The 26,230-nt window shown below is 44.0% G+C and overlaps 1 protein-coding gene across 1 annotated transcript; it reads left to right on the top strand.

The window, feature by feature from the left end:
- The first annotated feature begins 294 nt into the window (after window positions 1-294).
- Window positions 295-22,816, top strand: SF3A3 (splicing factor 3a subunit 3). The gene is made up of 17 exons (XM_058553739.1): window positions 295-465; window positions 636-683; window positions 2,338-2,390; window positions 2,496-2,601; window positions 5,059-5,131; window positions 5,485-5,576; window positions 6,535-6,617; window positions 7,548-7,686; window positions 8,539-8,607; window positions 9,039-9,106; window positions 9,270-9,377; window positions 10,196-10,265; window positions 12,090-12,254; window positions 12,342-12,452; window positions 13,632-13,722; window positions 21,290-21,345; window positions 22,507-22,816. The coding sequence occupies exons 1-17, from the start codon at window positions 370-372 to the stop codon at window positions 22,582-22,584; spliced, it is 1,506 nt and encodes a 501-aa protein (XP_058409722.1). The 5' UTR covers window positions 295-369; the 3' UTR covers window positions 22,585-22,816.
- Window positions 22,817-26,230: the final 3,414 nt, after the last annotated feature.

The raw sequence follows: 26,230 nt of genomic DNA, 5'->3' as shown, positions 1-26,230 counted from the left end.
AACTCCCATCCATGCTTTTCCACTACTCTTCAGTCCACAGTGGCCCTGCCTGCTTGGCCAGGAAGCCCCGGGAAGCCGGCACTTCGCCTCAGGTTCCGGGATTTCTGTATGCCCCCTAGAGGCACCTGCAAACCGCTCGGCGTCGCGCCACCACACCTCCGGCCAGCAGGGGGCACTGCTGCCATCTCGATAGCCCAGACTGGCTCTCCTTTCGGTGCTCACTTTTCCTCGAGTCCCCGAGGCACTTCCGGTACCCGCGGAACTTCAGTGCGGCCGGACGCACAGCGTGGGGACGCGGGCGCGCGAGGCGGCAGGAGTTGCTTCCGGCCGTGTAGGTGGTCTGAATAGAGGTCCGGGGGCCCAGGGAAGATGGAGACGATTCTTGAGCAGCAACGGCGATATCACGAAGAGAAGGAACGGCTCATGGACGTCATGGCGAAAGAGATGCTCACGAAGAAGTCCACGGTGAGTGGGGCCTGGGCGGGGGCTCCCTCTGAGGCCGGGCCCATCCCGGGTTGACCCTCTGACCCTCCCCGCGCCCCTCCCCGGCCCCTCCCCGAGCCCCCGCCTTGGTCCCCTCCTCCCGGGACCCAGCCCTCCGAGCAACGGCGCCGTGTCCCCGTTTGCCTCTGCAGCTCCGGGACCAGATCAATTCGGACCACCGCACCCGGGCCATGCAGGACGTGAGTACCCCCGCCGACCGCGTCGGGCTGGGCGGGATGCGCGGGAAAGGCGGGGAGGCGGGTGCGGCCGCTCAGCGGGAGCCCTGGCCAGACGTAACCGGACTGGCCAGTCGCGGGTTGTCGGCCTGGAGATGTCCACGCGGCGCCCAGTCCCGAGGGTGCCTAACTGCCCTTCCTCGCGTCTCTGAACGGGCGACTCGTACTCTTCTCCGTTACTCGGAGGGACGCCCCTTCTTACAGTATCCTGTGTCCCATGGATGTCTAGGGAATAGTTATTAGAAGTCAGTGACTGGGGCCCAGAAAGTACTACCTCTTTTGCCCGGAAGAGAATGCTGTCCGTTAGTGTTTTCCTCCCAGAACACTGATTTGAAGTATTTGTGCCTACCAAACTGCTTTTACCTGGTAATAGTTTAATTTCTTACTTTTAGAAAACTGATAAATCAGAATGTTGGTACTTATTAAAGTTAAGTGATAGGTAAATGGAGGTTTATATACTATGTTGTCTGCTCTTGTATATGTTTGAGATGTCTTTAGAAAGAAATAAAAGACCTCATCAGAGTTTCTGATTTGCAGGAGATAGTCAGTCTTACGAGCCCCTAGTTCCTTATCTAAATTCCCAAATCCAAAATACTCTGAAAACAAAGGGGGTTGTGAGGGAGTAATTACTTGGTGGCAGAATCTCACTTGATCTCATTTGGCAGCAAAACCTGACCTGAACAGATGAGAGGCTTTTGTGGTCTTTATCTCACTTAGTAAATATTAGGTGAGTTTCACTGCAGAACTATTAATATGTGTTCCAGATTCCACTAGGGATATTACATAATATATAATACCTTTCTGAATTTAAAAATTCCAAATTCTGAAACAAATCTGGTCCCAAAAGCTTTGGAGAAGGGGCTATGTACCTGTACCATCCTGAGTTTGAATCCAAAGGAAGTTTATTTAGCCTGTACATTCTTCAGTCAAACTTTTTGAAGTAGTGAAAATCATCTTCGACCACCCTTTTATCTTTGAGGGTCTTAGGTGGGAATTGCTGTTTAGCAAAGGGTGACTGTCTTATATGGCTCTCTTTGATGACTCTTCTAGAGAAAGTTAATCATCAGTAACATGTAAATATAGGAACTCGATGCCACCCCTCAAATCACATCACTTAGGTAATCTTCAAATTGGCCTGTTTTAAAAACTAATCAGGAACCAGTGCTGTCTGTTAAAGGTACTAGAAAGCACAGGAACTCTTTTTTTTTTTTTTTGAATATTTATTCTGGTTTTTTCCCCAAGAGTTTGCTTTTATTTATTTATTTTTTTTGTGTGAGGAAGATCAGCCCTGAGCTAACATCCATGCCAATCCTCCTGTCTTTTTTGCTGAGGAAGACTGGCCCTGGGCTAACATCTTCCTCTACTTTATATGGGATGCCACCACAGCATAGCCTGACAAGCAGTGCGTCAGTGCACGCCCCGTATCCAAACCCGGGCTGCCAGCAGTGGAGCGCACGCACTTCACCACCACGCCATGGGGCCAGCCCTCTGCACGGGAACTTTTAATACCACATTTCCCCAGGTTTCCCTGGGCTCTGACTAGAGAGTCCTTGTTGGTGGCTTAGCTCTGTGGTTGTACAGATTGCTTCATTCTGATGGGTTTCTGTTTGCCTTTCAGAGGTATATGGAAGTCAGTGGGAACCTGAGGGATTTGTATGATGATAAGGATGGGTAAGTGACAGTCACAGCCAATGCAGGAGTTAGTGCTTTTGAGGAGCCATGGTTAAAGGACTGACTTTGTGCTCTATGTTCTTTGGATTTTTCCTGCAATTGCAGGTTACGAAAGGAGGAGCTCAGTGCCATTTCAGGACCCAATGAATTTGCTGAATTCTATAATAGACTCAAGCAAATAAAGGAATTCCACCGGAAGCACCCAAATGAGGTATGGCCTCAGAAAGTGTTTTCTCCAAACCTGCCTGAATAGCATAGTAAAGGAAAATGGAGACGTGCTGCTCAGATGTCCCATCAGAAATGAACTTGCCATTTAGCTGCAGGGAGCATCATTAGCTGACATCCTGCAGCTCCAGTGCGTTCATGATCCCCCTCCGCTTTAAGCCAAGGCCATTCTCTTCCTGGGCCACCCCCAGCCAGTGACTTGAGCACAGTGGGGGTACTATGGCCTGGCTGGTTCTGCCCAGTGCAAGACTCTTCTAGTGAGTAGTCTATTCCAGAGCTCCCCGTTGGATTGGTCAAGATTTTGTCCTGTCTGCGTCATGACCTAGGCTCTCCCTGCCCAATTTTCCTCTCTCCTTTTTATCTTTCATGAGTATTACCCTCCAATAAACTGCCTGTGAATGTAACTCTGTCTCGAAATTTGCTACCTAGAGGACCCAATTAACACAAAGGGCTTAACTCACTTCCAGGGATCATTACACCTTCAAGACTCAGCCCAGAGGCCAACGCTTCCATGAAATATCTTTACTAGTCTACCCCTCCCAATTAAGCTTTCTTTTCTTTATGGTCCTCTCGTATTTTATGACGATGAATGTCTGCACCACTATATTGTAAGATTATAAGGAGCAGGGATTATGTCTCAATTATCTAGAACTGATTAAGCATCTTGCACGGCTGACCAAAGGAATTCTAGGTGCAGGGGGAGAATTAGAGAGAGAGTCCGCCATTACTCTGAGCTTTCATGACTGTGTAGCTGGGAAGTTCTTTGTTCCCTTCATAGAAACAGGAAAGAGGTAACCTGTTTGCAGTGGAAAATGAATTTTTATATATGTAGATTTTCAGGTGATGTTGTATCTAGGTAGAAGTGTCCCGTGAGCAGTTGAAGTTAGGTGACTGGGGCTCAGGCAAGAAGTAAAGACTTGTGATTTAGATTTGATAATTATCACATGGACTTGGTGGTTGAAGCCATGAATCATGGTGTTCTGGGAGAGAGAGACACAGTGTAAAGGGAGACTGTCAGAGCTTCTCTGTGTGCCTTGGGGCACACTCACAATAAGGGACTTAACTGGAAAGACTTCCATTACAGAGGTCAAATGACAGCTCCAGGAAATGTCTTACTGAAGCTAAGTAAGAGACTTGCAGAAAGGGAGTCACTGGTATCAGCTGTTGATTGGTAACTGCCAGGATTGCTGCTTCCTTGAAGTAGTGGGAATGGAAATCTGGTCACAGGGGTAAAAGTGGGTAATAGAAATAGTATGGAGTGTGGAGCATGTATTTGAAAGACTGGCAGAAATAAAAGAGAGACACGGGGATCATAAGGAAGATAGGGAAGACATATGTATTTAAGGGAGCAGATGGAGAGAGGAAGAAATGGAAAATACCGGACAGGAGAAGCTATGTATTGAAGTTAAGTGGAGGTAGATGAAGATACTCTCAACATGTACATGTGTCGTGTTCTTCCCCTCTCCCCTGCTTGGAGGGTAGAATGTGAGGTCTTTTGCTAACCAAGAGAGAAGACATGAGTACCATTCTGGTGTGTTAACCTTATTCCAGCTCTGGTAGAAAGGTGATGAGGAATAAATGGTTAAATAAATGATTTGAAGGATGCCAAAGATATACTAAGTGAAAAAGAAAAGTTTTATTATGTGAAAAATAATAGTAACCTTGTACCCACTTGTATGTTCTTGTACAAATACATTTATTTAAGTACTTAGAACAGTGGTTTCCAAATTTTGCTGCAAATTTGTATCACTTGGGGATCTTTATAAAAGGACTGATACCTGCCCCCTTCTAATTTAATTGGTATCAGGTACATCAGGATTTTTTAACTCTCTCCCAGGTGATTCTACTGTGTAGCACAGTTTGAGAATTGCTGGCATAAGAAAAAGATCTGTTAACGGTGGTTACCTATTTGCAAGAGAATTAATAAAGAGGGACTTTGATTTTTCATTTTGTTTTTTTGTGTTATTTGAGTTTTTGTGAGCATATGTTACTTTAGCAATTTTTAGTCACACAATGCAGAAAAGGAAAAAAAGCAAGGTAATTGGAGAACAGCAGTAGGCTCCTAATGAAAAATCAAGGCCAGGAGCCGGCCCAGTGGTGCAAGTGGTTGGGTGCGCGCACTCTGCTGCGGCGACCCGGGGTTCGCCGGTTCGGATCCCAGGTGCACACCGACGCACCGCTTGGCAAGCCATGCTGTGGCAGCGTCCCATATGTGGACGGAAGTGGAGGAAGCGTCCCAGAAGTGGAGGAAGATATGCACAGATGTTAGCTAAGGGCCAGTCTTCCTCAGCAAAAAGAGGATTGGCAGATGTTAGCTCAGGGCCGATCTTCCTCACAAAAAAAAAAATCAAGGGCTGGGAGTCCAACTTTCTGTACAGCCCATTTCCGTGATCCTGCAACTTTTATGTTGAAAATGCACCTGAGCTTTTCTCTTTTCCATCAGATCTGTGTGCCAATGTCAGTGGAATTTGAGGAGCTACTAAAGGCTCGGGAGAATCCAAGTGAAGAGGCACAAAGTAAGTAGGGTTAACATTTCCATTCAGCGCCAGCAGAAGGACAGCTTGCTCAGATTGGCCCTCTGAGCCCTGGAAAACAGGGCTCCAGAGAAATTTATAGCCAAGTTCTCTCTTTGTTGGTTTCCGGGCTAGACTGACATCCTAAATTGGCCTAGGACAAAATATTTATTCAGTGCTAGCCCAGCTCAAATTCACTGGCCTGGAAAGCTGAGGTCTTTTCACTTTATGAGCATATGGAGAACATTTGGGTGAAGGGTTGCTTCATGAAACAAGGAACTAGCAGTCCATTTGAAAAGCCAAGTCCAAGAAATGGTCTTCAGTGTCGGAATCATTGATATCTCTGATTGCTTCAGATTTGGTGGAGTTTACAGATGAAGAGGGATATGGTCGTTACCTTGATCTCCACGACTGTTACCTCAAATATATTAACCTGAAGGCCTCTGAGGTAAGACCCCGGCGAGGGGAGAGTGGTTCTGATGCTAGGGCTGAGTTGGGACACTGGGCTGAGGCTGCTAGACGTGAAGCAGTTAGAGTGTCTTCCTTGTGTTTTGTAACTTACGTAAATATTAAAGAGGTGATGTGCTTTCTTGGAATGAAACTATTCAAAATGAAAGTCAGGTTTCTACAGTGAGTACAATAAGCATTATTTTATTAATAAATTTTATTTTATTAATACAACAAGCATGTTTTTCTTTTGTGAAACTAAAACTTAAAAAAAATCCTCACAAATACATCTCAACCTCCTGTGTTAGGCAAACATAGTACTGGGTACATGGAAGATACAAAAACATAATCTCTGCCAGCAAAGGTCTATTTAATGTCTTTCTTAAAAGACATTAAAAAATAACTGATCACAAGAGATGAGATTTAATGTGGCAGACGCAGAAGGTCACAACCAAGTATATGATTACGTTCCTCTTGGAGTTGTGAGGAAACGTCCCAGAAGGTCAGTGAGCAAACTTGAAGCTCCATGAGGGCAGGTCCCGTGTCTGTCTTGTTCTCGTCTGTCTCCATGTTCTTAGTCCAAAGATGCTCAGTAAGGGATTGAATGAGTGAACAATTGGCAACTTCCAGGACTTTATTTTAGGATGTGCTGGGTGTCAGTCTTTAACCAAGTGCCTGGCATGCATAAGTGTTTGACAAATGTTTCTTTTAGTTTACTGTGTATTAACTTGATCTTCATTTTGCAGAGTTAATTATGTGTGATATTCTACTCAGTCCAGTGGAATTAACACCTCAGTTAGTATAGGAATTAAATGATGGAAAAGAAAAAGACAAGAATAAGCTGGGCCTTGTTAACTTTGTTAGGCAACACTCAATTTTGATCTCGTTTATTGGAAGTTACATTGTAACTTTGTGCAAGCACCTAACTGAATCTCTTGTCATTTCTTTTCTCTTTCCAGAAGCTAGATTATATCACATACCTGTCCATCTTTGACCAGTTATTTGACATTCCTAAAGAAAGGAAGAATGCAGAGTACAAGAGGTAGGCATTACTAGCTTCTAGGCCTCTATTGGATTTAATTAGAAGATTATTTAATGTGAAAGTTTGAGGGCAGAGTTCTGAATTTTGTAGCCTGAAAGTCATCTGTGAATGACTTCCAGGGTTATTGGAGGATAGGGGTTTTGAATGACGTGGTTTTAAAACATTTGTAATACTGTGACTCTGGAAGAGTGTGTGTCTGTGGGCACATCTGCCAGCTTATACCCCTACTGTTGTTAATTTTGTCTTATTGTAGAACAATGTCTTTCATCCAGGGACCTCTATATCTTTGGGAGTTTAATGGAAAGAAATTAAACTTTCTCAGATTGTGAGTGAAGTGAGGTACCTGGGTCTGATGTATAGAGGTTCAGTTTTGTTTGTGTTGTTATGCCCCTGGTTAGTGATCTGCACTCCTAACTTCCCTTGCCTTAATTTTCTTTTTACTTGAAATCTTTTATGTGTGAGTTAAGACTTCAGTATCCAAATATGTATCATGAGGATGAAAGAAGCTAGGAAAGGTCAGAATCAAGATGATATGTTAGGAAAAAGTCAATTGTAAGCTCATTTTAAAAAGTAGTATTGCTATTTTTAAAAACTAGTATCACTAGAATTATATTTTATACGGCATAACAATATATTGAAAATAGAGGGGCCGGCCTTGTGGTGTAGTGGTTAAGTGTGTGCGCTCTGTTGCTGGTGGCCTGGGTTTGGATCCCGGGCGCACACCGACGCACCGCTTGTCAGGCCGTGCTGTGGCGGCGTCCCACATAAAGTAGAGGAAGATGGGCACGGATGTTAGCTCAGGGCCAGTCTTCCTCAGCAAAAAAAATGAGGAGGATTGGCATGGATGTTAGCTCAGGGCTGATCTTCCTCACACACACACAAAAAATAGAAACCCTCTTTGCTTTTTCTGTATTACTTGTTCCTCTCTAGATACCTGGAGATGCTGCTCGAGTACCTTCAGGATTACACAGACAGAGTAAAGCCCCTCCAAGATCAGAATGAACTTTTTGGGAAGATTCAGAATGAGTTTGAGAAGAAGTGGGAGAATGGTACCTTTCCTGGATGGCCGGTGAGCTTCAGTGGGGGTGTGGGTGGAGGACATGCCAGGGAATTGAACTATTTTGCTTTAATCTTGAGCCTTTCTTTTAGGGCATTAGATGCTGATCTCTTGGGATCAGTTGTGGCCATGAGGTGTTCTCTGCCAAGTATGCTAGGTTTTCTCTGTGTACTTTGGAAGGAGATTTGTCAGGGCCCACTTGCTGTTGGTGGAGCCCAGGATTTTCACCAACCATGTCATTACTGCTGTGCAGTTCCTGACCAAAAACTGATAAAATTATGTGCTAGAAATCTCTGCTATGAGATATGTTTTCACTCCTGGGGATAAACTTGAGTTTTCCTGAACTCTCAGGGAAAGAATGGACAATCTTCTTTTTTACTCTGCTCTTAGAATTTGATTCTTATTTATACATGTGTATAAGAAAGGGGCCAGGGGCTGGCCCCGTGTCTTAGAGATTAAGTGCATGCGCTCCGCTACTGGCAGCCCGGGGTTCGGGTCCTGGGCGCGCACCGACGCACCGCTTCTCTGGCCATGCTGAGGCGGTGTCCCACATACGGCAACTAGAAGGATGTGCAGCTATGACATACACCTATCTACTGGGGCTTTGGGGGGAAAAAGGAGGAGGATTGGCAATAGATGTTAGCTCAGAGCCGGTCTTCCTCAGCAAAAAGAGGAGGATTAGCATGGATGTTAGCTCAGGGCTAATCTTCCTCACAAAAATAAATTAAAAAATAAATAAAAAGTTGTTAAAAAAAAAAAAACAAAAAAGGAAAGGGGCCAGCTGGCACCTGGTAGTTTAGATGGCTCCCTTGTCTTCGTTGTAAACCTACATCTTAATAAGTATCATGTTGTTCTTCTTGCCAGAAAGAGACAAGCAGCGCCCTGACCCATGCTGGAGCCCATCTTGACCTCTCTGCGTTCTCCTCCTGGGAGGTATGTTCTATTTAGCCACTGCACTGGTCTCGCCTGTACACTCCTCAGAGGGACCACTCGATCTTTGGTTTTTAATGCTCTGGACTTATGATAAGTCACCAATTCCTGGGACCAGGCGTCTACAAAGAATGTGGAAAGATGAAAAGAAAAAAAAATTATCCAACTATTTTGAAAACTGTAAAATAACTCTTACTATGTTAAACTGTAGTAGAGGTAATGGAACACTACCAGTATGGTTAAGTATAAACTTGACCACAGAGTCAATCCTTTGGAGAGTGTGCTTACTGCTGGGAGATTGGCTGTGGAATGTGTGGTCTTACCACAGCTTGAGGAACACCCACACATCAGGCCTGCAAAGACCTAAGTTTGAGCATTTGTTGTTTCTCAGAATCTATTTATATAAAATGGTAATGTGTCTCTTTTTTATATAGGAGTTGGCCTCCCTGGGTCTGGACAGATTGAAATCTGCGCTCTTAGCTTTAGGCCTGAAGTGCGGCGGGTAAGAGACTGGTTTTTCTATCAGAACTGTCCCGTTGACTGTGTGTTTGTGCGGTCTTCTGAGTGGCTCTGATTCCATTCTTTCTGTCATCCCACAATGCAGAATTAAGCAAGCCTGTATGGTAGAGTAATCCTGAAATCCTTTGCCCCTCCTGTCTCCTTAGGACCCTAGAAGAGCGAGCCCAGAGGCTATTCAGCACCAAAGGAAAGTCCCTGGAGTCACTTGACACCTCCCTGTTTGCCAAAAATCCCAAGTCAAAGGGCACCAAGCGGTGAGTGGTTGAGGTGGCACCTCTGCTTACAGTTTTGAAATTTTATTCCCATGCAGAATTTTTACCATGACAGAGATTTTAAAGCCTGTTTTATCACCATTATTGGTCCATAGAGATCTGTCTGCTCTTTTTCTATGCTAGTGTCAGAGTGCTGTCATTGTTACTATAAAGCAAGGACAAGCCATACTCGGGTGGTTGAGAGAGAGTGAAGTCTCTAATGTTGAAATTGTGCTCCCTATAGGTACCTTTTGTTACCTCAATACCTTTTGGAGGCTAAATAGGTTCAAAAAATATTTTTCTAAGTTTATTTTTGCTAATGACAGTTGAATTTATTCTTGAGCCCATGCCTGTATAGGGTATTTTTTTATATATGTTTTTTCTAATTCTCATAATAACCCTGAAAAGTAGTTGTTATCCTGATTTTTTGCAGATAAGGACTCAGAAAAGTTATGGACCGTGTTCATTATCTCAGAGTTAATAAGTAGCAGGGTCAGGATTTGGGCCAAAGTCTGCCTCTTCTGGAGCTCATCTCCTACACCACATTTCCTTTGTAGATTATAATGATGGAAATTTTAAATATCTTGATATGTCTTTCACCTCCTAGAATGAGGTCAAAGAGGAAGCTTCTGTGCATTATAAGAAATAACAGTACTTCCGTCAGCAAGTCCTGAGCTGAGCAGAGCATTTGCTTTCACAGCACGATATTTCTCATGTGCTTGTGATTTTTAATGACCCCACGGAGTAAATATTCCCAGATATTGGAACAGGGCATTGGGTACAAGACCCCTTGAGGGATACAGCTTGTTTCTTGTTTGCAGAGACACTGAGAGGAACAAAGACATTGCCTTCCTAGAAGCCCAGATCTACGAATACGTAGAGATTCTTGGGGTGAGTAACTGACTCAGCTCAGGGCTATAAATGCTACAAGGTATGGGAGTCAGAGAAATACTAAACTTGTAGGATTTTTTTTTAGGATCGAAAGAGGAAGAGTAGGTGTTAAACTAGTTCAACAGAAAATAGGGTTCTCTGAGAGTATTTGGCCCTTCAGTGAGGTCCTGTTCTGTTCTTAATATCTGTTTTCAGGTGATATTCCCCAGGTTGCCCAATCCTGTGAGGCCAGGTAGAGAGAATAGACTCCTCTCATATAGTATTCAGAGTGGTGCAGGGTCTCTGCCTGAGCTCCAGATATACCCAGGAGGCAACCTAAGAAGCAGACACTCAAAAGACAAGTAAGGGAAAGGCTACTCACAGCTTTTCAGGTATGACTTATTATGAAAAAATATTACTTACATGTTCACAAAATTGTGAGAACTTACTAGGGCTAGAATGTTAGTGGTACAAAGCTGGCTGTGAGCTGCTCCTGGAATATTCTTTCAGGAAGGAGCTGAAGGGTGAGTTGGGAGGGAGAAAAGCCCTAGCCAGACTAAGGTGCTTATCTCAGAGAGAAGGTAGGAGGAAGAGTAGGGGGAAAATAGCTCTCTTTCAGGGAAGAGAAGGTGGGAGAAAGGGCAGCACTCCTGCCGAGAAGATGGCCGGTGTCTCTGGGAGTGCTGCAGTAGACCAGCCTTTCTAATAGGGTCTGCTTTGTGCAATTTCCAACTGCTCTCAGAGCCTTTCCCTTTACACATGCTCAGATGGTGTTTTGAGTGGGTGGCTCTGGCTCAGATAGCTTGTTTATGTATCTTTGTCAATTGCCATGGATGTTTTCATTCTGCCCTTGTTTGAGGGCCACGCATGTAATAGCTGTGAAACTAGAGCCACCTGTTGGTTCCTCTGTTACAACTGCTTTCAGTAAAAGGCTCGCCAGACATTGGACACTGGGAACACTGATATGCTTCACAATGAACTTGGGCTATGCTAGTGGGGGTAGCAATCTGAGTTACCAGTCCTCTGAAGATGACTGGAGGCTAATTTGTGCCCTGGACATATGATGTACCTAGTACTTTCTCCCTCCTTTGAGAGCATTTTGCTTTCCCTGCCAGGAGGTGGCACCCTTCTCTTTAGAATTCCAGCCAAAATAGTTTCCAGAAGTTGCTCTCATTATGTTCTGATATGATGTTTACCATTATTTCACCATTTATTGATATTTGTCGGTTTCCAGACATTGTGCTATATCTTTGGATATAGTAGTGAATATGACACAGCCTCTTGCCCTTGAAAAACCTACTCTGTGGTTGGGGGAGACAGACAGCTGCAGTGTAATGTGATCCAGGCCATGATACATTGAGATGGAGTTCTCTAAGTAGAAAGAGGGAGGAAGATGTTCTAGGTAGAGGAAATGGCAAGCAGGAAAGTAAAACATTATGAAAGGAGATGAAATGTTCAGGAAATAATGAGAAATTCAGTGTGTGTGGAGTGTGCCTTGTGAGGGAGGGAGTGGTCAGAGAAAAATTTGGAGAGTTATGTTGGAATTGTGGACTTTGTCCTTAGTCCACGATAGTGGACTGTCACACTAAGTGTGACAGTCTGGCCTCAGATGAGTAATTTAGGCAAGTGACATAAAACCTTTGACTTTTGCCTTCAGCATCAGGGAGGGCCTGCTGATTAGGAGCTCTGATATGAAGGCAGGAATTTCCCTTTTTTCTACAAGAAAGAAAGCCTTATGCTTGGAAGTGAAGAGTCAGCAAGAGTTACGGGAAAACGGGAAATTTCCCTTCTTGTTGTGCACTGCTTCTCTCTTGACTTCCTTTTTCATTTCTGGACCTGACTTAGGAGCAGCGACATCTCACTCATGAAAATGTACAGCGCAAGCAGGCAAGGACAGGAGAAGAGCGAGAAGAGGAGGAGGAAGAGCAGATCAGTGAGAGTGAGAGTGAGGATGAAGAGAACGAGATCATCTACAACCCCAAAAACCTGCCCCTTGGCTGGGATGGCAAAGTCAGTCCCAGCATGACCATCTTTCTCCCCATTCCCCTGCTGGAAGCCGATGCAGACACTAGTCTAATATTATCTGATTTCTTTTAGCCCATTCCCTACTGGTTGTATAAGCTTCACGGCCTGAATATCAACTACAACTGTGAGATTTGTGGAAACTACACCTACCGAGGTCCCAAGGCCTTCCAGCGGCACTTTGCTGTAAGGAGTTCAGAACCGTTTCTCCTGGAAATTGAAGTGTGAAACATGAGTCTTTTAGAGAAGAGGGTAGGAGGAGCCTGAAAGGACCCCTGGTGTCCAGAGCTTAAGAGAATCAGAGGAGTGGGTCTCAAGTCGAGCCTCTGGCATTTGGCCTCTGGCACTAGCCTTGAATCACGCCTGAGAGGGTGTCTGAAGGCATTCTACCACTCTGCTGTTTGAGCCTCATTTCCGTTTTCTCTTACTTGTTCTTGTACTTCTCTTTTTGTCTTGGACCAATCTCTGGCTCCTTGGTCATTTCTCTACCCCATTGCTAGTACACAGGACCAAAGAAAGGGCTGCCCTCCTCCTTTGGGTCTTAAATGGGCCTTTGCCTCTTTGGGAAAAAGAAACTAAGGGGGTAACATTTATCAAGCTATCCTTGAGACTAGGCATTATCTGGGTGGTACTCCAGTAAGTGGATTCACTCTTGTTTTATTTCTGCCTTCAGTTCCTAATACTTGGAAGGAAATTTTACGGAATGGGAAAGACTTGTTAGCCCAAGGGTGGAGAATTTATATGAAGAACTCTTGCCCTCTCTCAGACATATGTATTACTAACTGATACTGGCTCTTTTCTGCTGAGCCCCTAAGCAGTCTCTGAATCTTTCTCAACACTACCTCCAGTGAATTGGAGTTGGCATCCAGGATAAAGCCCATGCCATTTGCCATCCCTGAGCCAGAACTGTCATTGTGTCAGCATGTCTTCCTGCTTTCCTTCACATCCTTGCTTATACCTGATAAACAGTCTTCTCCTTTACTTACAGAGATCACCCTGACCTGCCATCAGTAATGCTTACTCACGCTGGGAGGTTGAGGGGGCGTTGCATGGGAGATGACTGGTTAGTTAGAATTGTGGTGTTTTGCTGTGGTCTTGACACAGAGGTTTTGTCTAGAAGACTACTGATCTAGAATCTAGGTTTTATAAACCAGCCCAGTGAGGCAAACAATGCAATGCTGCTTGAAATAACTGCCTCTTGTCGGTCACAGCCAGCTGTTTACAAACATGAGCCACAAAAGGAGCGCTGCCTTTTGGTGGAGTCTTTCACAAAGGGCCAGGTTAGAGTTGATGAGGCGAGTAGAGTTAGTGCTCTGTGTCCAGTGCTTCCTGTTTCACGTTGTCCTTTTGTTTCTCTCCTCCCAGGAATGGCGCCATGCTCATGGCATGAGGTGTTTGGGCATCCCAAACACTGCGCACTTTGCTAATGTGACACAGATTGAAGATGCTGTCTCCTGTAAGTAAGCTTTATTTATTGTTCCCTCGGCCAGACCAGGTGGCCACTCCTGCAACTCACTGTCCCAGTACTCTGGTGGATGCAGGCGTAAGAGTAGCATTTGTGGATATGTAAAAGCTACTACAGTCATACAGTTTACTACATTTTTAGGGCATGAGTTAGCAGTACTAATTGTTTCCCTCTTGAGAGGATCCCTATGCTGAGTCAAAACAAGGCTTTTAAATGAGGTCTGTGAACTCCCCCGTATGCAAGGTTTTGAGTGAGTGGGTGTACGTGTATTTTTCTGAATTGATTTTAATGTGTTGAGAACTGTAGATATGAAGGAAAAAATGGAAATGGTCTCAGTAAGCTTGTTTCTGAGGCAACAGGGCAGATACACAGAAACATGGCAGCAAAATGCCTCTTGGGGAAAGAGCGAAGTGGGGTGCATGCCAGGGAGTAGTGTGCTGTTAAAGCACCCACGACCACAGTCAGGCCTCCTGTGTGCCTGGTGCTGGTCGTGTTTTCTGCCGTGAGCATCTTCCTCACAGGCTTTCTGTTTCCTTTCTAGTTTCTCTCTTCTCTGTCCAGTTTTCACTTTCAGCTGGTTACACTGAGAGGAAAGGAATTTTGCTACTTGATTTTATTAAATTTCAGGCACTCCCCCTCTCAGGTGTACATATCACACCACTCAGCTGCTTGATCAGCTGACTCTCGGCTCCCAACTCTAAAGAGCTCCCTGATCCTGACTTAGCCCGTGGATTCTGGGGACTCTTTCATTGAGTTGTTTGTGTGCCATCAGCTTTGGGGACTCCTTCTTGCTTTCTTGTCTGTTTTTATTCGTTTATGAGTCAGGATCATTCAGTTTTTCCAATCAGAATTATAATGTGTCATAATCAGATTATCCAGTTAGCTTCTTTACCTTTTGTTTTTGCCCTTGACTTTTTTGGGAGGAAATTAGAATAGTAACGAAATTTCATAGAATCGCAGTGCTGTGTTTTGAATGCAGTCTCGTTTTTAGATGTATTTTCTAGCTGTGTACTACTTTTTTTTTTTTTTTTTTTAAGATTTTACTTATTTATTTTCTTTCTCCCCAAAGCCCCAGTAGATAGTTGTATGTCATAGCTGCACATCCTTCTGGTTGCTGTATGTGGGATGCGGCCTCAGTATGGCCGGAGAAGCGGTGCATCGGTGCGCGCCTGGGATCCAAACCCGGGCCGCCAGCGGCAGAGCGCGCGCACTTAACCGCTAAGCCACGGGGCCGGCCCCCATAGCTGTGTACTACTAATAAATAGGTCACAGTTCATTTTTTGTGTATTTTCTTATGTCCTGTGATTTGCCTGAGCTAATTTATTACTTCTGATACCTTGAGATTGATCTGTTTACATCATTTTAGGCTTACAATCATGCCAACTGCAAAAACAAAGGTGGTATTTTTATTAATTTTGTTCTGTGTTTTTATTTTTCTTCATGAATAGTTATCCTAAGCATCACCCCCAAGTCTTATGTTAAATAGAAGCAGGTGACAGATAGGTAATCCTTGCCTGGATGCTGTTTCTTTTTTTTTTTTTTTTTTTGTGAGGAAGATCAGCCCTGAGCTAACATCCATGCTCATCCTCCTATTTTTGCTGAGGAAGACCAGCCCTGAGCTAACATCTATTGCCAATCCTCCTCCTTTCCCTCCGCCCCCCCAAAGCCCCAGCAGATAGCTGTATGTCATAGTTGCACATCCTTCTAGTTGCTGTATGTGGGACACGGCCTCAGCATGGCTGGAGAAGCGGTGCGTCGGTGCGCGCCCAGGATCCGAACCCGGGCCACCAGTAGTGGAGTGCACGCACTTAACCGCTAAGCCACGGGGCCGGCCCTTGAATGCTGTTTCTAAAGGGAACGATGCTTGTGCATCTATACTAATTTTAAGATTGGCTTGTGATTTTATCATCACATTCCAAAAAAGAAAGATTACAACATTTTTACCACTTTTTCTTTTATTGGGCATTGGATAAAACACCGTTCCTGGATTATTTCATACTGGGTAGCAGATATTCTTTTAATGTAATTATTTATCCTGTTAGAATTTGTTTAGAAGTTTTGTATTTATGTTCATAAATAAAAAATGTGCTTGTTTTCTTTTGAGACACTTATCAAGTTTAGGGATCAAAACCATATTTGTGGCATAAAAAAGAAGGGATGACATGCTACACTCTCTTTTGTCATTTGAAACTGTTTACATTTAAATAGAGATTACTTCTTCATACAAAGCGACCACTTGGAGAAGATTCTTTAGTTAATAACCCATACAATTCCTTGATGTATTATGACAAAATAGGAAACCATGTGCTTTATTTCTCTTTTTTTTTTTTTGTAATTTTTTATTTATTTTTATTTATTTATTTTTTTTGGTGAGGAAGATCAGCCCTGAGCTAACATCCATTGCCAATCTTCCTCTTTTCGTTGAGGAATATTAGCACTCAGCTAACATCTGTGCCCATCTTCCTCTACTTTGCATATGGGACGCTGCCACAGCATGGCTTGATGAGTGGTGTGTTGGTCCAAGTCTGGGATCCGAACCCGCGAACCCCAAGCCGTGGAAGCAGAGCTCATGAAGTTAACCACTACACCACCGGGCTGGCTCCAAGTGCCTTATTTCTATTCTGAGTTTTATTTCCTTTTTCCTGTTAATGCTTTGTGATCTTGTTTCTTTATTCCTTTCTAAAGTCTTTAGACAAGAACTTTCTTCTCTTTGTTTCTTTATTCTTTCTAATACAGGCCTTTAGAACTAGATGTGATTCTGTTAGGAACCATTGGGAATATCCATTATTGACATGTTATATTTAAAGCTTTATTTATCAAAGGTGTTATTTATGACTTTTAAAAAATAATTCAGAAATTATTTAAAAGAGTACTTTTAATTCTAATTGATTGAACACCTTTTAACTCTATTTTATTTATTCTTATTTTTCTTGGCCCATGCAGTAAGATTCAGAATTTCTGCCTTTAGAACATACTGTATCTTTGTGTCCAGGTCTACAGTCAGTGATTTGTTAGAGATTTCTGTACACCTGAAAAGAAGTGCTTCTCTCCACCTATAGGCTGTTTAATCTTCTTGCAGTGTTCCAGTCCTTAATTTCATACTTATCCCTATTCATTTTGAATTCTGATAGGGACATGTTGACATTTCCAGTTATTAAATTTTGTCTCTTGCATTTCTGCCAATTTTATATGTATTTTGTTTTGTGTTGTTTAAACCACATAATTAAATCAATATTGTAACCTTATTGATCACTCCCATTTTCTTTTTGAAATTCCCTTTATCTGATAACTTGTTTGTTCTGTTGTGATGGACTTGACCATTTCCCCAATTATCAAAATTTTGGCAGCAAATGTGGGCTATTTTTCACCCCTGTCATCGATACTCGTCATTGTATATGGGTATTAAGCCTTTTACACTCAGTGTATTAATGGATCTATATGTATTTAACTCCTTTGCTAGAAAAGTTATCTTGTTTTTTGTTAGATTCTCATTTACATGGATTATATGGGAGACTTGAATCTATTCCTTTTATTTAGATTTTTTCTAATATTTCTAACTTTAATATTTCAACTAATAGTTTATTTCTGCTAATTTCTGTCATTTATTATTATATATTTGGTTGAATTATTTACAGGAGGTAAATATCTTGATGGTCTGAAGCACTGTAAACTTTATACTTGTTTCTTACTCTCATAATGATTCAGTAGATTTTATTTTGTGTCTTGAATCTTACCATGTCTAACAGGGTTCTTATCACCTTGCTTGTAAAAAGCGGCTTTTCTGCTTTCAGATTCCCATCATCTCTTGCCGTGATCTTTTACCCCAGGACTTTGTTGATGGGTTCTGTCAGGTTCTTTACATTTTGGTATGTTCTGCTTCAAGGGTAAAGTCGGTGCAAAACCACATTCCTAATATAGTTTCATGTGGTGCTTAGGAGTGCAGGCTCTGGAGAGGCAACCTGTTGGGGTTCAAATCATGGCTCCACCATTTATAGCTATGGGACCCTAGGCAAGTTACTTCTGTCAGTGCCTCAGTTTCCTTATCTATCAGTGTGGGTGGTAATTCTTGATCTACTTCAGAGTTGTCTCAAAGTGTAAATGAGATGATACAGGTAAAGTGCTACAGCCATGTCTGCCCAAGTGTAGAATGTCCGCAGTGAGTAAGCATAAGCTGCTGTCTTCATCACCTTCACTTGTGGGCTCCTCTGCAGCATCTGAGGAGTGAGATCCAGAGTCACCTTTATCTTTTCATTCGGAGTTTAATGTTAGTATTAGTAGCTGCCATTTATCAAATCCCTGCTTGTGCCAGGTAAATAGGAGATGTTTTACACTCATTTAATCTTCAGAACAACCAGTGAGGTAGTAGGGCACCCACACTTTCAGAAGAGGAAAGTTAGGTAACTTTTTCAAGGTCACACAGCTTGTAAGTAGAAAAAAGCCAGGGATCAAACCTGTGTCTGTCTTGTAACAGTTTTTTCTCTTTCCATAATGCTATATTGCCTTCTTTTAAATCACCCTCATCAAGTAGATTTTTCTAAGAGTTGATTATTAAGGGTTATTCCAGAAAGAAACTTCATGCATTCTCTCAGTAGCCATGCAGAGATTTTTAGGTAATTTTTATTTATTTCTAGAATATTGGTGGCAGCTTCATGATTCTGTTACTCATATTATTTTCAGAATTTATCTCCTTACTCAGATGGCTAGGTTAATCAGTTTCTGTCATATGCATGTTTTTGTTATTGCAACTTCTTTGATGTATTATTTCCCTCCGTCATGACTTCCCTTGATATTTTTAGGTTCTCTATGTAACATTTAGTTTTACTTCTATCTCAATATCACTTTCTTTTTTCATTTTTTTATCCACCCTCAATGACCTTTCATAGGTTTACTACAAATTTATCATCACCTCCCCCCTCCCCTTGGTTTTTCCAGGCATTATTCCTCCTTTTAAGTATCTTAGATTCACTCTCTGGCTTCCTTTCAGACTTCAGTAACAGGTAGAGATACATATTGACTCCTACATGATCGTGACAGCTTTATCTCAGGTGTCTCACTGATAGTAAACATCAATTAGTTATTGAATTGAAGTTAATTCTATTATTCTGTACAGTTTCTGCAACTTTTCTTCATTTCCTGTATAATTCCTTTTTATTAAACCTAGATTGTACTTTTTTTTTAAGCACTCAAAGTAGACACCTTAGGGATTTTCATTTATATGGAAGAGAGCCTATTAAAATTAACTCCATGCCCTCCATCCTGTTCGCAAGAGTATGCTTATCCAGCTGTGCTTCTCTCTGTACATATGCCTTCTCCACTCGCTTGTGTCTTCTTGTTTTTTTCTGAGGAAGTTTGGCCCTGAGCTAACATCTCTGCCAATCTTCCTCTACTTTATATGTGGGTCGCCGCCACAGTGTGCCTGACGAGTGGTGTAGGTCTGAGCCCAGGATCTGAACCTGTGAACCCAGGCCGCCTAAGCATAATGTGCCAAATTTAACTACTGTGCCACAGGGCCAGCCCCTGTGTCTTCTGTTTTAACCTTAGCTCACAACAACGGCAACTCTAGCCTTTGCTCTGTGTGACTTTTTCAGTTTTTAGAGCCTGCCGTCATCCAGCACATTCAGTCTCAGTGTCCCAATTTCTAATACCTGAGAAAAACAATAGGTAGGCGCAACTGGATCAGATCCCATCTGTGGTCCAATCAGCTCTTTCTCCAGTAGCTTAGCTGCTCCTTCTAGAACACGTCTCTCCCTAATAAGGGAGAGGGCAGGGAAATAACCATTGGCACAGCCGGAACACTGGATTTACTTGTCTTGGTTTTAGATCATTCTGTTGAAGTTTTTCTTTTGGAGTTTTTAGTCAGGAGGGAGGGATTCAGTACTATCATTTAAGTTAGAGTATAATTTTTTTTTTTTTTTTTTTACTTAAATGAAGGATTTCACTTTTAAATTTATTATGGTAATTATTCCATTGTTCCAGACTTAGGTTTTTTTTTAAAAGTTGAACAAAAGACAGCTAAGAAAGAGCCCTGTGGAATTGCCACCAGAGATGCCCATTTAGGTGGTAGGTTACAATTGACTAATAGTCAGTAGGTATAAATCTACCTAACTAGAACTAATAGCATCAAGTTCACCATCTTGCTTATAATAGCATTTAAGAGATTTAAGTGTTCCAGTAAACTCTAGGGACATTGCCTATGAGAGCAGTTGCTTTGCTAAAATCCTGATGTCCTGTGTCTATGGCTTTTTATCGGGTCAGCTATCCCATCAAAAACAGGAAATTCAATTAGTTTGCTTCACTTATTCTTAGTGAACTCACGCTGGCACCCAGAGGTGATCCCATTCTTTTCTAATTGTTTTCAGATCCCTCTGAACAGTTAACTTCTCCCTTACTGCTCCACAGTCTCCTACGTCCATTTTTTTCTTTAAGAAAATCGTGACAGCATTCAGGTCTCCAGTGGTTTAGTACCACTATGGGTTGGATTCCTGAATGGCCTGGACAAAGAATATGACAGGACCCTGCCCTGGCACATAGTAGCACATGATAAATTCTCCCTTCCTTCGTGATGTGCATATTATCTGGGCCTGAAGACTTCAGCTAATTTAAAGCAATTAGCAAGAAAGGAAAAGATGATTAGTTGGGCATCTATACGCCAGGCACAGAGCTAAGCACTTTTTCATATATTGTCTCATTTACTATTTCTTCCCCCATCTTAGACTTCAGCTTTCTCTATATGGTATTTCTTCTAGTCTTGTCAAGTTTAGAGATTGTTCTGCTTGATGAGAAATGTAGAAGCATATAGGAATCAAGTAGTTGTGCCTTCTCACCATCATCTATTAATATTTTGTCATCTTTGTGTCAGCAGACCTGTCCTGTCTGTTGCACGTAGCTCTTTGTTCTGAGAGTGCACCTTCCTGACACCATTCTTACAGATTTAAATCGTTCTTTCCCTGGTTTTGTATCTGTCCTGTCTTGTGTACGTGTCTGATCTCTCCTGAAGATGTGGTGTCTGTAGATGTCTTCCCCTTTTCATCTTCATTGGGATAATTTGTTATTGAACTGTCAGGATTCTTGTTTTAATGTCGCCAGTGTTTGTTGAGCCATCTTACCTTTAGACTCTTTGGCCATGACGTTTCACCTGTTTTTTTCTCTGAAGTTTTTGAAATATGTGCACCAGACTTTAAGCAAATGTATTTGATGATGTCTAGTGTGCTCCTTCTCTTCTGTAATGAACTTTAAGATAATAAGGTCACTTTCTCCCATAATTCCCATAGGTTGTACCACATTAACTTCTTTTTTCAAGAGTATCAGTTCTCTATTCTAAGAGGTCTTTGATTATATTTGATCCACCTTTTCTTTCACAGCAAAGCAAAGATTATGGTAAATTTTGCAGTGGAAGGGGTTTTGTCTATATGTGGTCCAGAACTGAAATTCCAGTTTGGGGCAGGCAAAAGTCTCAAGGGCAGGGTCATCCAGGGGGATCCTCTTAGGTGTGATGTAACACCATCTAGCCAGTGGATAATCAGTCAATCCTGATTGCTGCTCATTTCTCATCCTGCAGTGTGGGCTAAGCTGAAACTGCAGAAGGCATCAGAACGATGGCAGCCTGACACTGAGGTAGGTGCTAACGTGGTGTTGGGGATAGCGACAAGTGACAGAGCTCCCTCACCATGTAGAAGGGGGGAGGTGAAAGATGGTTCCTGGTTCACTGTACAGTCATGTGCCACATGATGACGTTTCAGTCAACAATAGACCACATATATGACGGTGGTCCCATAAGATTAGTACCATAGAGCCTAGGTGTGTAGTAGACTATACCATCTAGGTTTGTTGGGGTACACTCTGTGATGTTTGCACAATGGCAGAATTGCCTAATGACGCATTTCTCAGAATATATCCCGGTCGTTAAGTGACCCATGATCATAGTGGCGAATATAATGTAACAATATCTATAAATTGGCTCTTGACATGTAAGCCTAACTTATTTATGATATTAAGTGTGTCAGACTTTGTGTCTTAAGACAGGTTATATTCTCCCATTGAAATTTTGAAGTGGCAAGCAGGAGTGCCCAGTGTCTTGTCCTGCCGTGAGGATTCATAAGCTAAGAAGTTGAGAATCCGTATCACATGTTAGATCTCCTTTGAGAAGATCATCTAATGAGAGATGATCCTCTCGTGGAATGGGGAGGCATCCTTGTTGGTCTTGAGATAGTCATCCCAAATAGCAGATTTCAGAGATGACAAATGACATGTATGTGAGGTGTGGTGGCAACTCCCTTTCCTTTGAGTCATTGGTTTTCAATATTCCTTTTTTTAGCAGCAAAGTCCTTTTTAAACTGTAATGTAGAACTCCAGTAAATAAAATAAAATAAAATAAAGCAGAATTGCTCTGAAGTGGGAGGCTCAGCCTTCTTGGCCTCCCTTTCAACCCCTGCAGAATCCTAGGTTTTCTTGGGAACCATTTGAAAACTGTTCTATTAGATCAACCTTTCTCAACCAGGGTTCCTCATCTTAAACACAGAAAGTGATTTGAATGAACTATTTTCTCAGATATCCCGAGGATGGGTCATAACGTACCATCCTCGATGCCTAGGAGAGAAGTTAGTTCATTACACACAGTGGGTGCCTTAGGGCAGTAGGGTTTCATTCTCTTGCAGAACCCCAGTTGAGAAAGGTTGTCTTAGATGAATGCCATGGAATCAAACCAGGGTGAGTTCAGGTTGGTTCCAAACATTTCTCCCAGGAGGCCTGGCTAACAGTGTGCCCCTTCCCTTTTAGGAAGAGTATGAAGACTCCAGTGGGAATGTTGTGAATAAGAAGACATATGAGGATCTGAAAAGACAAGGACTGCTCTAGTGTTCAGGGATGTATCTCAGCTTTGGGGCTTGCCCAGGCTTCCCTAAGATCTGCTTTTTCTATTTCTCCCAACCAAATGCTCCTAAAGACTCTTTGCTACGTAGTCTCCTGGTCTAGCCTGCATCTTGTAGAAACAAGGCATGCTGGCAGATTGCAGGGTTGAGATGTGTTTTATCTTTGTTTTATATTAAAAAAGATTCTGTCGGAAAATAAAACCAGCCCTTGTTCTGAATGTGTCTTGTTCTAAAGCCCAGGATTATGGACTCACTCAATCCTTCAGTTCTTAACACCTCCCTACCTCTTTCTCCTCAACCTCAGTGGCAACTGAGGTTTAATCAGCACCTGTTATGTTACATATTATGTTAGGTAAATCTCACCTAACCTCTTTCCCCACCCCCATTTACTGCCATTTCCCCAAATGAGCATCACCCCAGGTGATGCTTAGTTGAGTCAGCCGTTCATGCACATACTAGGGAAAGATGGGGAGGGTGAGCTAGGACCTCTGCTAAGGACAAAATTGTGGCACCAAGGTTTGCCTTTTTTATTTGCATAAAGAAAGGAGTTGAGCTGTTTTGGAATGGGCCTGCAGCCCTGGCCCTTCCCCAGGCCTCAGCAGCCTGGCATACAATGGAGCTAGGACCAGCAGTGACTTCATCTGCTTGCTAGTTCAGAACGAGAGTCTTTGGCGATCCTGTCTGCCTGTTTCTTCTACGACATGCCCGCTTAACTGAGAAACGGCTAATATTCTTGTATTTTCCAAGCCCAGGTAGCCAAGATTTGGGTAGAGTTGAGCAGCTGCCCCCGGATCTGAATCTGGTACCCCAAATGGAAGAAGCTAAGGGAGCCAAGGAGGCACTGATCTGCCCACAGGCACAGTCAGCTGAAGGCCAGGGCTGTTCCAGAATAGGGTTTCTCCAGAGGCCTCCTTTGCCCCTCGGCACTTACACCTTCAGTTTGTTTTTTTTTGTAATGTATCTATTTGTAAAAATCCCAACTCCGGACCTGGCCCTCCCCCTCACACTTAACCTGTTGCCCTAGTCATCTCCATGGCAGTAGGGTTTCGCCACCCCTATCCCCATGGCACTTCACTCTGGGTTGGTATTTTCCTTCCTCGTTCAATCCATCCGTTGGGCAATGCCTCACATGTTCGTTTGTGCTTTGGCTCCTTCAGTTACTTAAAACTGCAGTTGGACAACCGCTGCAGAGCCTGCACTTCTGAAGCAGTGAATGGATAATTAAACCTAATTGAGCCAACTAGAAACACCGATTACCAAAAACCAGCCCAAGGTGCAAGGAGACTGCCGTTTGGGAAGAGAGTTAAAGCCTTGGAAGTGGGAAATGGGGGGAGACGTCCCTCTGGCCTTCCTGTTGGAGCATTAGCAGCATCGAGGCACCTAAGGAGTGCACCTGCTGCTTTCCAGCTGTCACATTGCTCAGAGCCCCCTCTTTAGAACTGGGTGCCTGGCTGCAGGGTGAATGCAGTATCCCAAGAACCTGTTTCTCTTTTTTACAGTGTGGAGGGGAGGTGGGACCAGGTTCTGAGGAGTTCTGCCATCACCGTTGTGCAGGTAACTGCAGCCATCCTGTGAACTGTGCATCAGAGCAGCCTTGGAGGAAACCTGGGGCTTCCCTATTTCAGCAAAGGATTCTTTTCATTTGTTACATTCATCCAAATATTTTTTCAGTGCCTTTCATGTGCCAGGCACAGCTAGGTATGCAAACCTTGAGAATTAGGTGGAGGTGAGATGGTGGGAGCAGAACAAGAGGTAAAGAGAATCAGTAACAGCCTCCCGGGCAAGCAGGAAGAGCCACACGGCCCGCTCCACCCAGCCCCGAGAGGCACAGAGCTATTAGGGAGGTGCAGGCAAGCTCGCATCAGAAGTGCTTCTCCCCAGAGGTTGCTCCTTCAAATCTGGACTTTAGGGGGTCTGCTACAGGGAAAACAGGATGTCACCTGAGCCCCTTGACCAGGCTGGGCAGGGAGTGGAGGGTTGCTCTTTCTTGGCTTAGATCAGTAGTTCTTAATCTTTCTGGGATCACAGATTCCTTTGGAAATACAAAGATAACTGTGGACTTTCTCCCTAGGAAAATATACATGTAGAGATGTTTTTGCACACAATTTTAGGGGTTCATGAGTCCCCAGAAGTCCATCATTGCTTCCTGAATCTTAGAATCTCTCCTTTAGACACGGAGTCAGAACCTCTGCCAGGGTGCTTCCTGCCGACAACGGGTGATTCAGCTCGCTCTGCTCGCTCTTCAAGGAGGAAAGCTGCTCCAGCAGAGAAGCTGCAGGACTCCGTCTGCCCCTCCCAGCCCAGGCAGGAAGTGTCCGGAGAGCTGTTCCTGGGACTGACTCCCAGGCTGGTGCTGCTGAAACCCAGGGCCTGATCCTGGGATGGACCTCCCAGGAGCAGGAGTCCCCTCACTCCCCACCTCCGAGGGGAAAGTGAATAAATCTGTGTCCAGCCTCAACTACTCATCCCTTCCCTCTCCTCTCCCTCTGTCCCCTCCCTGGGGTCAGCTTATGCACACACGCTGCCCTTTGCACCATCAGGTGTGCCAATAGGTCTATAGCTGGGAGGAGTGGGGCACAGGGAATATTGGGAATATTCTCTTGAGGCATGGAGGAGTGCACAGACTAAAGTAGATGGGCAAGGAGCCAGAACCAATATAGACCAGGAGGTAACCATCCAGGCTTTGCCCAGCTTTCTGATTCTGCTGAATGTCTGGCCCCCTCACACTCCTGAGCTGTCCCTCCAGCCTCATCTACCCAAACCAGGGAGGAGGAAAAGGGGCTTGTGCAGGAGGCCTGGCCCCTTCCTTTCACAAGGACACAGGGACCTGGGTAGAACCTTTGGGCCCTTCTCTTGACCCACGTGCCTTTGGAGACTGAGGTCCCCTTGGAGAGGTGCTGCCCAGATAACTGCTTCTTAAGTGTAGTGGGGGGGCGGATAATGGGGGGCAGAGGCTCCTGGTGGTAAGGAGGGGTGAAGATGAGAGAGAAGTAACCCTTACTGCCAAGGGGTCCTATCCTGCCTCCCCTCAGCACCCTGGATCCTGAGCACCACTCCATCCATGCGTTAAAGACCACCTCCAGAAGGGGCCCAGCCCACAGGGGGTTCTAGCTCCAGGCTCTCCCTGGCAGCTGTCACCTGAGAGACAGATCCAAGTGCTGATGGAGGACTATAGCCACAAGGACAGAGAAAGATGCCCTGTTAGCCCTGGGAACGTTGGGGGCTGGGTTGAGCTCAGCCTCCCAGGGTTGGGCAGGAAGATGGAAATAATGCCCCACTTTCTCATCTCCAGCAGTTTTCTGCCTTGCATGGAAAAACCTGAACCCAAGCTTAGCAGACCCTTGCAGATTTGATCCCTCAGTCCTGCGGGAGGCAGAGCCCCAGACGCAGATTATCAGTCCTCCTGGCCTGGGCTCAGCTCTGATTTAGGAACAGGGTGGGGTCTGAAGCCTGAAGGCCTGGACAAAGTGCGCCCTGACTTCTGACCCTCCCTGTGACCCACGCTTTCCCTGCCCTGGGTTCTGAGGAAGCCCATCATCCCCACCCCCAGCACCTTATGACGTGGGAGGCAAATGAGGCCAGATCAGAGGCACCGGATGTCTATTTCCTGTCACTGCACCTGCTCCAGCTCT

Source organism: Diceros bicornis, chromosome 13, assembly GCF_020826845.1.
Source record: "Diceros bicornis minor isolate mBicDic1 chromosome 13, mDicBic1.mat.cur, whole genome shotgun sequence".
Taxonomy (NCBI): Eukaryota; Metazoa; Chordata; class Mammalia; order Perissodactyla; family Rhinocerotidae; genus Diceros; species Diceros bicornis.
This window is presented reverse-complemented; position numbering and strand designations above follow the sequence as displayed.

Coding starts and splice junctions, on each gene's coding strand:
- SF3A3 (XM_058553739.1), top strand. CDS start 370: ATGGAGACGATTCTTGAGCAGCAACGGCGATATCACGAAGAGAAGGAA. Junction 2,602..5,058: donor ACCGGAAGCACCCAAATGAG/GTATGGCCTCAG, acceptor CTTTTCCATCAG/ATCTGTGTGCCAATGTCAGT. Junction 5,132..5,484: donor TCCAAGTGAAGAGGCACAAA/GTAAGTAGGGTT, acceptor TGATTGCTTCAG/ATTTGGTGGAGTTTACAGAT.